The sequence below is a fragment of the Gavialis gangeticus genome, unplaced genomic scaffold (assembly GCF_001723915.1).
Source record: "Gavialis gangeticus isolate Ggan-Ray unplaced genomic scaffold, GavGan_comp1, whole genome shotgun sequence".
Taxonomy (NCBI): Eukaryota; Metazoa; Chordata; order Crocodylia; family Gavialidae; genus Gavialis; species Gavialis gangeticus.
In genome coordinates, this window is record NW_017729034.1 from 19,589,991 (window position 1) to 19,605,605 (window position 15,615).

Genomic DNA, 15,615 nt, shown 5'->3' on the forward strand with positions numbered 1-15,615 from the left:
GCAGTAGGAGTCAGTCTCCTGCTCGCAGTCCCTGATGGCACACGGTCTCTGGACTGTGGCCTGGAGCCCCTCCAGCTGGCGCGCCAGAGACCCCAAAAGGGAGCAGTCCCCACAAGGGCAGGTGGCCATGCTCCTGGCTGCCAGAGCCTGAAAAAGTGACAGGCAGCCCCCGCAGCCGAAAGCCAGGGCCTCTGTCCATGTGGAGCCTGGAAGCATGGGTGACGTCTGGGTGGCTGTCTCTGAGGTGCCAGAGTGGGGGCCACAAAGCCCGACGGGACCTGAGGGGTGTGGCGCGTGCCCATCCACGGCATGCTGCTGGTAGGCAGGCTGGGCCTGAGTCTGTCTACCCTAGGGGGCTCGCAGGCAGGGCTTCCTGTGGCTCCCTGCGGGGCTGGGTGAAGTAGGAGCCTGGGCGGGGCAAGACCCGGCCTGGCTCCCACTCAGCTGCCTCCTCCCACTCTCTAGGGGTTAACCCCCTCCTACCATGGGCCCCGCTTGCCTCTGGCTGTGCTGGGGGTTGTGGGGGGGTTCCACAGCTGTTGGGTGGTCTCTGGGGGGCTTCAGGGGAGCGGGGACGCAGCGGGCTTTCACCCACGCATCTCTTGCCACTTCTGGAGCCTAACTGAGGCTTTTTTGCTGTTGGCAGGCCCTTTTAAACTGCACACATGCGCAGTGGGCCCACTGTCAGTGGCAAGCTGCTCTTGGGGGACAGGCAGGGGAGAAGAGGAGGAGGAGTTGCACTTTAGGTAAAATAGCCATGTGATTGCTCAGAGCTCCAGTATGAAGCTGGAGACAGGCCTGTTGAGAGTCTCTGGGTTAGGGTTGGAGTGGAGAGCAACAAACGTGATGTTGTGTTGGGGATCTGCTATAAGCCACCAGACCAGGAGGAAGTGGTGGATGAGGCTTTCTTCAAACAGCTGGTGGAATTTTCCTGATCACAGGCCCTGGTTGTCATGAGGGACCTCAAGCACCCTGAAATCTGCTGGGAGGGCAATATAGCAGCGCACAGGCAATTTAGGAAGTAACTTCCTTACTGAATGGGGGAAGTAACGTTGTGACAGAGGATGCAGAAAAGGCAGAAGAGCTCAATGCCCTTTTTGTCTCAGTCTTCACAGGCAGTCAGCTCCCAGACTACTGTACCAAGCAGCACAGTTTGGGGCGAGGAGGAGGTGGGCAGCCCTCAGTGGTGAAAGAACAGGTTAGGGACTACCTAGAAAAGCTGGACATATACAAGTCCATGGGGCCAGATGGGATGCACCCAAGAGCTGATGTCATTGCAGAGCCATTGGCCCTCATCTTTGAAAACTCATGGTGATCAGGAGAGGTCCCAGGTGTTTGGAAAAGGGCGCACACAGTGCCCATATTTAAGAAATGGAAAATGGAGGATCCAGGGAACTACAGACTGCTCAGCCTCACCTCAGTCCCTGCAAAAATCATGGAGCAGATCCTCAAGGTCTCCCTTTCTAAGCACTTGGAGGAGAAGATGATTAGGAACAGTCAGCATAGATTCACCAAGGGCAAGGCATGCCTGACTGACCTGATTGCCTTCTAGGATGAGATGACTGGCTTTGTGGATGTGGAAAGACAGATGGATGTGGTGTACCTTGATTTTAGCAAGTTTTTGATATGGTATCCCACAACATTCTTGCAGGCAAGCTAAGGAAATATGGGCTGGATGAATGGACTGTAAAGTGGATAGAAAACTGGCTGGAGCATCAGGCTCAGAGAGTAGTAATCAGTGGCTCAGTGTCTAGTTGGAAGCATGTATCAAGTGGAGTGTCCCAGAGGTTGGTCCTGGGGGTGGTTTTGTTCAGTGTCTTCATCAGTGACCTGGAAGATGGCATAGAGTGCACCCTCAGCAAGTTTGCAGATGACAACAAGCTGGGGGGAGTAGTAGATACACTGGAGGGTAGAACTAGGATTCAGAGTGACGTAGACAAATTGGAGGATTGGGCTAGAAGGAATCACATGAGTTTCAACAAGGATAAGTGAAAGTCCTGCCCTTAGGACAGAACAGTCCCATGCACCGGTACAGGCTGGGGGCTGTGGTGGAAGCTCCATTCTTGGAGGTTTTCAAAACCCAGCTAGACAAAGCTTTGGCTGGGCTGATCTAGTTGGGGATGGTCCTGCTTTGAGCTGGGGCTGGACTTGATGACTTCCTGAGGTCCCTGCCAGTCCTAACTTTCTGTGATTCTATAAGAAGGACAAGCTTCCCCATACACTGTCCTGATAATGTGTCTTCACCTGTGAGCTCAAGGGGCAGGTTGGTCATTTAATAGTTGCCTCCGTTCATTCCTTAGCCTTTCTGGTGAGATAGTTCAACAAGGTGAGGGTTGCTGTTGTGTTATGTATACCTGTCCACCCGAAACTGGTTTGACCTCATGAGTTTATCTGAGAAACACAGCTAGGAACTTAGACCTACCCTCCTCAGACTGCCTGGTTTGTCAGTTAGGAAAGGACTGGAGATATTAGTGGCAATCTGGTTGCCTCACATCTTTGCTCCATAATCAAATCTTCCTACTTCTGATGTGACTTCTGAAAAGAAACAACACTAGGTGAAAAGTCATGAGTTGTTTTGTTTCTTGTTCTCAGGACCCAACTCGGGTGGTCAGTCCAGTTATCGACATCATCAACTTAGACACTTTTGCCTATGTGGCAGCCTCATCAGACTTGCGAGGAGGTGAGTGAACACTAGTCACATCCTGATGGGGACTCTGTCCTGTTTTGCTCCAAGTACAATGCACCCACAGAGGAAAAAATCTGACCAAACATGAAGCCAGCATCAAGTCCAAATTCATTGCTCTAAGGGGTATAACAAAGCTGTTCTGCACCAGACATGCTAAAAATGTTCAGTTGGCAGTTTTTAAGGTTAGCTTGGACTTACTTAATGGTACCTAGAGGGAATGGAGTTCATTAGGATAGAGTAACCAGGCAGATGGGAAGCTAACCCCTGGCAGCAATGAAACTCAATGATATACGGTGTAATGATGGCACAGCAAAATGCAGGTGTGATGGTAGCATGGGCAGACATACTGTGCTAGTTTAATTTACCTCGCACTGGTTACAGTAGCAGTAAAGACAGGCTTTAGCACATGCTAGCAACCAGAGGGTCTCTGAAGTATTTGTACACTGGCTGCTGGTAACTGTCAATCCTCCTGGATCATGGTATGCATGAGAGGTAGCCAGACCTTTGATGCATATGCCTGGGCCAGAATTTTTGGGGGAGTAGAGGCTGCCCAGACCTTCCATCATGCAACTGAGACAGAATCCAAAGACCAGATTGAGCCCAGATATTTGGTGCTTCTACGACTGTAATTGTTTAAGTGGCTGGGAATTGAACACAGGTCTCCTGTGTGGTAGATAAGGATTCTACCACTGAACCACAGGGGACTCCACACTGGCTGTTAGTACATACTGAAAGCTGTGCCACTGCATCTTCACTGCTCTTGTTAATCATGTTAGCTAGATTAAGGTAGCACAGGTAGGATAGCACATATGCCCATCCTACCTTCGTTTTGCTGTGTGGATATACCACAAGGGGTTTGAAGTCCCATTCTGAGGCTATGGGTTGCTTGATTCTCTGCAGTGTTACTTCAGATACTCACCAATGCCAAACCAAAATGACATAATGATGGATTAGGTGCTCTGCTAAGTACTAGCTTGTAGCTCTGATGTAATTCATTATGCTCCTCACCAATTAGTAAGTGATGACTACTAATTGGGTACTCTCATTTCCTGGGTACCCAGCTTAAACCCTGGGGTGTGATATGTGGAAGTGCTGAATGATCACAGCTGCAACTTAAGTTAATTGGAGCCCTGCTGTGAACCTACAGCATGCCATGTAGGCTAAGTTGCGTGGAAAAACCAGGGCATAGGCATCTCAGCATGGGTACCAAAGTTAATGTATACTTCAAACCCTAATCTCTTTGTGTCTCAGTTCTGTAACATGGGCATCATCCTTTGGCTCATCTCATGGGAGAGTTTGGGAAGCACTCTGGGGGTGCCCTGATGAACCTCAAAGACTAGTCCAATAGCAAATTGATAACAAATACATAAGGTATGTGGCCATGCACTAAACAATGATAGGAAAAAGAAGTCCTGAATGTCCCATCGTTCAGTGAGCACCTTCCATTCTGTACAACTCTGAACAGTAGAGCCCTGTGGGAAAAATGGTATGGAATTATCTAACTAAAAGCTGTATCCTAGTCCACATGCACAAGGGGGCTAACACATACCTTCATTTTTAGATTTAATATTTGTATGTCCTGACTTCTGCATGCTTGACTGCAACTTTACTGTAACATTTTTTTTGTAATATCAAAATGTGTTGGATGCTGGCCTGATCTTCCTGTGGTCTGAATCACTTCAAACTGGAAATAATTCTGAGTTGGCCAAGGGATGGTTTTGACAGCCCCCTAGCTGTCAAAACCATCCCTCTAATTTCTCTGTGATCCTTCTCTACCTTTTAGGGTTTGACTGGAGCCTACATTTCAAGTGGGAGCAGCTTTCCCCAGAGCAGAAAGCCAAACGTGTTGATCCCACAGAGCCGATTAAGTAAGTAGCAAGGTAGGGAAGGGGACACTGGAAGCACCAGGGAGTCTGTGTGGAGAAAGTGCTCATGTTGAAATGGTGCCAGGTAGGCTGATTTTGCCATTTTGACTCGCCCATTAAAGGCTTTGATTCCAGTGAGGGCCATAGAAAGATTCCCTTGCTTTCAGCAGTTTTGGATCATTCCATGAATGCAAATGGTTAATGATTTTTGCAGCTGTAGCAACAGATCCCTGATTTAGCTGGACCAGAGAGAAATTTGAATATGCAGGTAATCCAGTTTAAAATGTGGCACCATGGAAGAGGTGGATCAGGGTTGAGATGTGCTCCAGGGGAGCCCTGAAACTCATGGGTCTATCCTGACTTCCAGTTTGCTTTGGATTTTACAGCACAGCTTCACCTGCTAACAATGTACTGCAGACAGTAAAGTGTCACAGTGCAAAGACAGTGGTTATTCCTACTGCAGTACTTCCAAAAAGTTCCACATGATAATTTTCCCTGAGAGGCTAAGGACAAATTGGTGAAAACTCCTGGTTTCTCCATCCACTGAATAAGACCGTTTCCCTTCTTAAAAGGCTCTTTCTTTAGTTCTGACAATTCACATTTTACCTGAGAACAAGAGGCTTCCTTTGCAAGTGGTAATGCCCTTCACAAAAGCAGGTTGTTAGACCTCACCTTCCAAACCAGCATTGCTTTTCCAAGTTGCCCAAGGGGCGGTCAGAAAATCTAAAAGGCTGAGAAATGAACGCTGGATTAAATGCACTGAGGGATGAAGAGAAAGAATCCCTTGGGCTGCAGGGAGTACCGCACTTTACCTACAGCCACCCCTTGGGGCTAGCTAATTCAGTGGCATCTTGACTGGAGACAGAGTTGCTGTAGCCTGGGCCATAGAAAAGGCAAGAGCAATGGTGAGAGCTCATAGCTCCAGAAAGGAAGCAAAGAACATGCATCCAATTTTATCACCTCTGAAAGCATGAATCTGCCACACGGATCTCAGAATGTCACTAGATGACACCAGACAGAGCTTCTGAAGTCATTAGAAATATCACTAGAACATTTAATGAACATTAAACATAGCAAACTGGTACAGGAACCTTAATTTCATTTGTTTTATTAACAGCAATCCCCAAAAAGTCACTAAGGACCCCCCAAAGGTGCTAGATCTAACAACAAAATGGCTAAGCTGGCAGTACTGTGTACATCGCAGTAAGGAAAATCTTGCCACTGTTTGTTAACAAGAACTCTTATTGGTCTCCTGAAGGGCCATCTCACTTCATAATCACCCTGTCATGTAAAAATAATTGGAACTTCATTGCAGCGCACAAAGGCCACCTCTGTGAGGCCTGACACAAATTCAGCCCTGCTTATTTCAGTGCAGTTACAGGACTTGAGAGTAGCTTGTAGAAATAGGACTTATTCCATCACACCTAAAACAATCCCCCTGACTCCTCCCCCCACCTCCATGACTTCACTGTGCTGCTCTCCTCATCTAAACTGAAGAGTGAAAAATAACCCTGCTCTGAAATAAAGATCAAACTGATAGAAATGGCTTCTTAAAAGCCCTTTTGAATAGGCAGTGCCCTCCCCTGTGCAGCAGAACAGTGCTCTTAATATGCTATCTTCCCGTGTAAACCCTGTTTGAGTAATGTCATGTAAATAACCCCCCAGCGCTAAGTGCATTTTTTATTCTGAAGCCTACAATCAGGGCTGCGAACTTTGGGCTTGGAGAAGTCGTGTTGATGGGTGCATTAGCCAGTCTTTAAGTACCAAGCAATTTGTGACCTATGCAAAAAGACAGAGGCAGCTGGTTAAATGGCTCTGCCACCTTTTGAGGTGCAAGTCTTGGTGTTGAGTAATAGGAAGATTCATAGGTTGTGCTCTGAGAACAGAACAGAAAGCAAAGGAAAGTGGTAGTCTGTTCATCTGGGGGTCTGCATCGCTGTTTGAGTGAGTTCCTGTCCCCTCTCCTCTTCCCCATCTCTGCAGGACTCCAGTCATCGCAGGGGGACTCTTTGTGATTGACAAAGCCTGGTTCAACCACTTGGGAAAGTACGACACAGCCATGGACATCTGGGGAGGGGAGAACTTCGGTGAGTCACTATTGTTGTGAGTGGAGGGGCCAATCCTCAACCTCCAAGCTGTTGAGGCTGGCTTTCTCTTGACTAGCCACAGGCTGATATCTGCTTCATCTAAACTCCTTCCCCAGTGCTCTCTGCAGGGCTTCCAACAGGCTTTCCAACAGCCTAAGTAAGGGGCTCCTTAAGGTCTCAAGGTACTGACAGTACTCAGGGATTAGCCATGATTGTGGTTCCCTTCCCTGTGTGGTATATAGCTACAATGCTGCAAAGGGTTGTGAACAGGTTGCAGAGGGCTCTAAAAAGTCTCCTGTCTCTCCCTTTTCTTAATGCTATCATTAAAAAATAGATATGTGTTTCTAGTTTTTCCATTTGTGGGTATAATCTCAAAAACATGAGCTGACGCAGTTATGCTGGCCTGAATTTGCAGAGCCCCTAACACAGTGGCTCAGGGGTTTTCAGCTGGGCTGCAGCAGACAGGCATTGGGTCCCAGTCACTCAGTGTGGGATCCCAGCTGGACCTTCTTGGCTGAGGGGTTCCCATTAGGAAAAGATTTAAGAATCCCTGCCCTAACCTGCTTGATGGTAAATAGATTAGGGGCCCACATGCTTCACGTCACCTAACTGTACCTCAGCCATCTCAGTTTCCAGCTCTTTGTCAGGTAGCTCCTGAGAGTAAGCTTTGCAAAGGAGATCAAACAGGTTATACCATTCTCTTCCACCATGTCAAATGCAGCTAGATCAGGCTGGACAGTTTTCTGTCTGCAACTCTAATGATGCAGCAGATCAGAGCGGTAGGCTGTAGCCACGCAAGAAGAAGGAGGTATTTGATGTCAGGGAGACAGATCTTAAGCTGGCTTTAATACTTTGATACCTCTGGGGAGCATGGCTAGCAAGGAAAAAAATTGTGTATCTTAAAAAGATATAGCAGTGCTGTCAGTGAGCCAAAGGAACAGATGCTAGTGCTTTGCAATAACCCCATCCATTGTCTGGCGCTATTGCTTTCTTCCATATGCCTTTTTCTCTAATGTATTTATTTATATCTTGCCATGTAGGAGCTCGCTTTCTCTCTCCCTCTTTTTATATGTGTATCTCAGTGAATTTCTTGTCAGTGTTTTGACCTGAAGCAACTGCTCTTCCTAACAGGATTGGTCCACCTCCCCTGCTAGATCACTGGCCTTACAAATAAAACGCCTTCGAAAAGAAAACTAAATGTAAATAAAGGAACTGGCACATTAGCTTTGATCCATGTTCCACCCAGTCCTGTGTCTTTTCCCTGGCCACGAGCACTACTAGCTGCCTCCAGAGAAAGAAAAACAGAGAGGGAGAGAAACTGAAATGGGCAATTATGAACATGCTGCCCATACCTGATGTTTCTTCACAACCCCTGTCAAACAGCAGTTAATCGATGCCTTGCAGCATGACAGTTCACATAATATGCATTGTCCAAGGCTCTGTCAGGTAGCAAGATACTTTTGGTTACTGACAGAATTCCCTTTGATATTGGTCCTGACTATAAAGTGTTCTCACCTTTCCAGTGCCAAAGGCAAACAGAGTCATAGGATTTTAGCTCACATCAAACAGAGGCTAAAATTCTCGCACACCCAAGTTTTAGTAGCCATGGAGCTTGCAGACTATGTGTTTCTCTAGTCTTAGAACAACTTCTGTCCTCTGGGAAGCAGAGGTGATGAAGCTTGTCCATCATCAGGTGGAAAAAATCAGCCACAGCCCAAATTTATACATGGCAGCAGGAGGTCCATTTGGTTGCAGTTGTGCAAAGCAGTCACAATCTTCCTTCACAGGGACCTCATAGAAGTCCAAAGAAGTGCAGAAATGGATAGTGTTGGAGAGCCAAGGTCTTGCTTCTGGAGGCAGGAAGAGGCACTCTGTGGAAGGCATGCAGTCTTGTGGGTTTCATTGGTAGCTACAAACACATCATCTCTTTGTGCTTCCCCTTTCCTTTTCATACTCCTCTTACTATATGTACATACAGTACAGGGCATAAAGGGGTCCCAGTCTTGGTTGGGGCCTTAGATACTATTGCATTCTTAGTAACAATACTCTCATGCACCCTTCCCTGAGGTGGTGCCATCTAGACCATAACAAGTCTTCCAAGGAAGGGATCTTGGTGCCCTTCTGCACCAACTGTGATGGCTCTGGAGTGGACTCAGGTTGGTCTGTAAAAGGGAAAGTACCAAAGATAAAAAAAATAGAAGGGACATGGCACAGTATTGCAACAATGTTGGACTAGCAGGTCTATATGCTTGAAGTTAGGTCCAACCCATGCTTGCCCCTGCACCACTCCCACCCCTGGAGATCAGTATGTGTCTTGCAGTGTTCTAGGCATGCAGCTCCTAGTCTTCCAGAGGCAACAGAAGAGCTCCAAGCTCTTGTAGGTCAGATTCTGACCCAGCTTACATCAATATGTTACCCTTGGCTACTGGGTAAATGAGAGAGGCATCAGAACTTTGTGATTCATCTTGGAGGTTCTGCACATGCCATTCAGTGGCCAGGTGCTCTTTTCATTTGCTTTGCAGTGAAATGCACACTAGCCCTGTGGCAATTTGCTCTCCTTTCTAATTGGATGCAGTGCTTAGAATACTGTGTAGCACTGCAGCTTGTTTCTAACATTATTAATTGAGCTCCACTTCTTTATGGTGGTGGAATTACCAGCCAAGGGAAGAACAATAGACTGCATTGAAAACAAAAGCAAGTTCCAGTCTGCATTCAAAATAAAGGAGAGGGCATTTGGGCACTGTTTGTTCCCAAATTGGTTTGGAACTAATTTTATTTCACAATGTGTGAGTGAATTTACCCCTCCTTATGTAAGGGGATGGAGGAACAGGCTCCAAGATTGAAGATGCTTCTTCCCACTACTGTATGACCAAATCTCCAGTACACCCCACCCCTGATCTGCCTGTTGCGGAGCAACAGGACTGTTTAATTATCCTTGGTAATGTTGGAGTGATGCTATAGGTGTGATAGTCCAGAAAATATGCAGGAGGCAAGGACTTTTATAGGTAATTATTTCATTGGGTTGTCTTTGAGTGCTGAGAATACAAGGAGGGGAGTCAGATGTGATGTGATGTGGACCCTTCTCTGTTCTGTTACTGCCATTGCCTCCTCCAGAAGTTACAGTTATGATGGGAAGGTCTTTGTTACATAAACCCAGGCTCCTTGTAGGTGTCCTCTGTAGTGGAGGGGAGACTGAATGACCAGGACTAGCTGCAGGAAATGAGCAGAACAGTATTTCTCTGTCAGGGTGGGAGGCCCTGCCTGACAAAGCTGGAAATACTTTAGCATTTGACATTTCCTATTTTGCAGCATCTCCCTGAGATGCAATTAAGAGAATGTGGGTGGATTGTAACAGTGCTTTAAAGACAATAAGGAAAGTGCAACAGGGATTGGCTTTCAGTGGGAAAATGCTTTTGTAGGCATGAGTAAAAGACCAGGTTAGGTGTGAGAGCCTAACTCCTGGTTCTGTGTGACATGGACATGTGCTGTGCCTCAGTTTCCCCACCTGTTAGTGCACATAATGCCACCACCTTCAGAAGTGTCATGAGGATTACTTGTTAGCATGGATAGAAAATGGAGTGTAAGAGGGCATAATGCATTAAGCTATATAGACCTGAAGGACTTTATCGCCTCCACTGGGGTTAGTCAGGTTCTGTCAGGACACTGTGTGTTTGAAGCTTAATTCTTTCCTTCTAACCAGCTTTTGCATTTTGAGCGCTAGGTTTTCATTCTGATTCTCAGTGCTCAGAGATCACATCCTCCACCCCTCTTCATTACGACTTAAATTATGAGCAAGCACTGGGAAATCTGCAAGCCTTTCTCCCTCAGTACTTCAGACAAACCTAGTCCATGTAAGCTGAAGAACTGGAACAGATAATAGGGCATTACAGTGCTGCATCCACAAACCAGTTTGCAACTCTTCAACTAATCTTATGCTCATCAGTGCTCCTTTTAATTGCAGTGACACTCAATGACCAAACAGCCTACTGCACATGGGTAAATAAAGAATGACAGCCACGTGTGAGAAGACCTAAATGGAACAGCTTAGAACAGCCAAATCCTTAGTCTCATCTTCTTGCTGCTGTGATTAAGGTTGTTCCCAATATAGCACTAAGACATGGCACAGGGGCATGTTTTATTGGTCCATTAATATGCACCTTTGGGGAGAGCCATGAAGTTCCAGCTGTTGCAGGAGCAGGTTTCTCCTCTCTGGATGCTGCAGTGAAAAGCAAAGTGGTAGCAGGGAAGGAATTTCTGAAAGGAAACATTGACCCTTGTTCCCACCTTCTGCAATTTGCCTCCCAGCTTAAGCCAACAGCCCCTGACTGGTACTGTTATAAATAGAGATGGGCTCAAGCCATGAATATTTGGCTCCACTTATCATATTAGTTGCCTCAAAAGGAAGAGGGATTTGTGTTTAGGCTAGTCTGTTCTTTGCTTTGCATCTGGGACAGCTGTGTGCAGTGAGAGCTGAGAGGAGGCTCCCTCCTGTCAGTGCCTGGGTGAACCCCAAAGCCATGTAAACGTGTGTCTTTGTGAGCAAATGAATATTGTGTGGACAAGAAGGGCCTGATTCTCCTTTGCTTACCCTCTTGTTGTGGGTCAAAAGGAGTATCACTGAGGAGAAAGCAAAGCAAATGGAAGGAGACTTGGACCTTCCAGGTCATGTTCTGATTGGCTGTTTTGGTCCAGCTGTTGATAAAAAGAGCACAGATCAAATTTGTCCCCCAAATGTAAGTTGTAGATCAAAATACCTGAGTGAATTAAAATAAAAATTGCAGTGGAGACATTCTAATGCCAAGGGAAGGCTCTCTCCCTTTGGAAACTTGAGCTTCAAATGGGGGCTGCATGGCCTGATTGTCTGACAACCAGTTGTACCTGGGGTTCTGGCTCTGCCTGTTACTGGCTTACTGAATCACTTTGGAAAAGTCTCTTCATTTCTCTGTGTTTCGTTATCTCCATCAGGTACTAGCAGACCAGGAAATAGTTCTACAGCAGAAACGACCAGGGCTTGAGAGCCAAATTCTGAGGCGGGGTGGGTGGGGATAAAGAGCTAAAGATCATATGGGGAACTTGGCTAACCCACAAGGCAGGTGTGGACAGAACACAAGTCCACACATACCTCCAACATGTTGACATGAAGTGGGAGGAAACATTGGAGTGATGCCTAAGCACGTAACCCAGAATAATGTGGATTTAAGAAAGTGGAATTTCAGGTTATACTGCCTGCAAGAAAGGTGCATGAATTTCCTCCAGGATGGGGCAGAAATGCCACTACTTAGGACTTTTAATGCTAACACTTCAGGGAGATTTTCAAAGGTACAAATGGCAGCTAGGCTTTGAACTGCCAATGGTTTTCTATTGGAGCTGAGACATCTAAGACCTTTGGCTTTACAGTATCTCCAGATCTTGTTGGTTTGCATTGCAGTGTAGAGGATGTGACTAAACAGGTTCCACTGATCTCAAGGAAAGAGTATAGCTGAACTGTCTGCATTGCTTTTGAAGTCTCAACCTTGCCTGCTGAGAAGCAGGGTAAATTAGCCTACTCAGAGCTCTGTGATGCCACAACTAGATTGCTCCTAGTGCCTGAGGTAGCTTGTTTAAAGCTCATTTAAAACTAGCTTGTGTATCTCTACACTACACTGAGGTCTGCTGTGTAGCCCTGATAAAATAGTAAAATGTGGGTAATAACACTCTTACCTCACAGAGGAGTGAGTGTGAATGGATGCTTTAAAAAGCTTGTTAAATGCTAAATATTGTTCTATGCTGTCAAAAAATCATTGTATAAGATTCAAAGAATTCTGAAACTGCTTTTTTTTTTAATTCCTTCCTTTTTCACATGGGGCTTGCATGGCCTGTTTATGTCTGTTATATGATGACTTAGTGATGACGCTGCAAATTGTGATGGGTTCATAGTTGTTAAGGCCAAAAGTCACCATTATGTCATCTAGACCAGTCTCTAGTAGAATACAGACCATTAGAATGGCATCCAGTTATCCATGTAAACGGGTATCTCATTTGTGATGTCAAGCTCTTGTTCCACAGGGGATTTAAACACCTCCAAAAACCTCAAAACCAGGTTTGGGTGCTTTGGATTAGACTCTGATATATGCTACAATGTTTTGCTAGCATAACCATGTCATTTAGGGGTGTGAAAATCCCTGGTCTCAGTGAACCAACAGCAGAAGCTTCCACTGGTTTTGCTAATGTCATTCAAGGAGGTAGCGTAACTACTATGGTCTCAGAAAAACTCCTTTTGCCACTCCTAGAAGGGGCTGCTGACATAGCTGTAATGGTATACCTGTAGCAGCAGCAGCTCCGTAATGCAGATGAGCCCCATATTTCTAAATACCAACAGCTCTGTTTTCTATGCTGATTTTACACACAGCTGCCCTTTGCACATGAAGGGTGTTGACAAATGACTGGTGCACACGTAAGTGCAGCATAGCCACTGTGAGTCGCATCCAATGAGAATCTGAACACCCCCAGTAAAGCTCTGAGCAGCCCTAGATCTGAGACTTTCCACAGACCTGACAGAAACACCAGCACCTTTCAAGATCAAGCTCAGGGCTTTGCAGGATCAGTCCTTTATTCATAAAAACATGGATCTTCTAAGGTACATTATAATCATTAATAAACTGAATTCATACCCTCTCTTGGTGAACTCAGGAGCCCCTGTGGAGGGAAGTGGTTCTGAATTATGCAGTGCAGAAGTAATTACAAGAGCAAGAAATTGCAAGATGTTTCTGAGATGTAAGCTGTGCTGCATATAAAGGGACCTACTTACAGCCCAGCTTTTTCCATTGTGATATTACCCGCTGTGCTATAGGCCAATTTCAAGTGGGCTAACTTCAAACAGATAGTAAGTAGCTTTGAAATGTACTTTTAAGAAGGCTGAGCCTAGCGAGGCCCCTCCAGTAATGGATTGACCCTGATGTGGTGTGGAAAAGGATAAAATGAGAGATAAACCTGGATCCCATCCTGCTCTGGAACTGGGCAACAGTGCTGAAGCCAACTCTCTTATAGAAATCTCATTCCGTGTGTGGATGTGTGGTGGGAGCCTGGAAATTATTCCCTGCAGCCGAGTCGGCCATGTCTTCCGGAAGAAACACCCTTACATCTTCCCAGAAGGAAACGCCAATACATATATAAAGTAGGTATATTGCATTTGCCGCCTTCCTGTGCCACTGAACAATGGTCTGCCCTGGGACAGATAGAGCTGTGATAAAGGGAGAGTGTAGTTTGTGGTAATGGTGGATGCCAGGAGGAAAGTTTGGCTGGGGAAGTTAATGTTAATAGCAATACAAGAGTTTCCCAACAAAAAGCAGGCTCAAACACAGGTGTACCTGGCTCCCTAAGGATTTCTTCAGCATAGGGCACTCTGTCAGGGGCACTACAGTGCAGCAGAGTTTCCAATACCACCTTCCCTGCCTGGTTCCTTACACACAGGGTATAACTAGAATGCCTTGCACCTTGCTGAATCCCATCTGCCAAAACAGTTGATGATTTACATGAGGGACCAAGATGGCACTAAACTCATAGATTCATAGATTCATAGATTCATAGATTCATAGATTAAGGGTCGGAAGGGACCTAGTAGATCTTCTAGCCCGACCCCCCGCCAGGGCGGGAGAACAACAAAAACCCCAAAAAGAGAAATGGGACTCAAACGAGTCCAGCTAGGTGGGCATCCAGCCTCTTCTTAAAGACCCCCAGGGTAGGGGCCAGCACCAACTCAGAGAAGCAGGAAGGTATTTTAGTCTCCACTGACCTGCAGCCTGACACAGCTTAACCAGACTAGAAAATCTTGCCCAAATGCCTCTAAGAGTGTAAGCCTTACTGGAGCACCGGTTAGTGCAAGCATTGATTAGCACATATACTGTTCACACAAAGGCTTTGCTGAAACATTAGCAAGTATCAGTAACAAAAAATGAGCCAGAGTGGTGTCTCCTGTTGACTTAAGATACAGATGGTTTAATCACCAAGCTGATGTTACCTCCAGAAGAGAGACTCAGGAATGCTTGGAGTTCTGACATCTAGAAGCAATTGGCTCCATTGGAACTGGCTGCTTAGCACAGCATACTGGCTGGAAAGACTGAAAGCAGAGTTTTTGGGAACTCTGATCATGGGACAATACATGCCCCAGGTAGCCTATAAGGTACACAGTGTCATGAGAAAAGCTAGGCACTGTATTACACAGTTAAGATGGCCAATTTATAACTCTTCCAAGGCTGTCCGCCCCCTGGAAGAGGTGCTAGGACTGTCTGGTTAAAGAGAGAAATATTACAGATGTGGAATTCAGATCAAAATTATCTGATCTCTCTCAACAGCCAGGGAAGTCAAGAAGGCTGTTTTACCCTTCTCAGGTTTCTAAGCCAAGGGCTGTCCATTAACTATGCAAATGAGAAGAAACATTGTCCACAGATGGGAGCAGTTTTTATCAACAGATTGTTTTCTGGATAAGTTGTCTGCTTGGATGTTTTTACACACCAGGGTTTCCTTTTATGAGTGTATTTCCTGATGCTATAACAACAATCATATTTCTTGAAGTTATAAGAACAATCAGCAACAAACATAAATGCCCAATTGTCTGCAAAACGGTTCTCTATTACATGTCCACTATGTAGCCCTCTTTGGTTTAGCATGTGATACTAAGAATGAGAGAGGAGTCCTACACATCAGTCAGGTTTTTGTTCCCCTTCTCAATTGTACTGAAATGGTCTTGCTTCCAATAACACCAAGAAGTAAGAACTTTAAAGGCTTGGAAGTGGTCAAAGATCTATCACACGGGTCATTTAAAACAAGGGAAGGATAGAATACTCCTGAATGTGCCATTGGGAACAATCCTGCATTTGCCCTTTTAGGGGTGAACACAGTGAACTCAAATAGGTTATTTCTGGCTCTGATGTCTAAGATAAAGAAGGGATGATTTAGAATGAGTTGGAGAGGAGCTCAGCCTGGTACCTCAGGCACAGAC

At 45.8% G+C, this 15,615-nt stretch overlaps 1 protein-coding gene across 2 annotated transcripts in view; it reads left to right on the forward strand.

Annotated features, from left to right (window-relative positions):
• The window catches only part of GALNT14 (polypeptide N-acetylgalactosaminyltransferase 14), a 256,819-nt gene that overhangs the window by 216,222 nt on the left and 24,982 nt on the right, over positions 1 to 15,615 (forward strand). For both annotated transcript variants that reach the window (XM_019527047.1, XM_019527048.1), the window contains 4 exons: positions 2,593 to 2,680; positions 4,470 to 4,554; positions 6,535 to 6,638; positions 13,665 to 13,791. In XM_019527047.1, the coding sequence (XP_019382592.1) occupies positions 2,593 to 2,680; positions 4,470 to 4,554; positions 6,535 to 6,638; positions 13,665 to 13,791 (404 nt within the window). The remainder of the gene's footprint in view (positions 1 to 2,592; positions 2,681 to 4,469; positions 4,555 to 6,534; positions 6,639 to 13,664; positions 13,792 to 15,615) is intronic.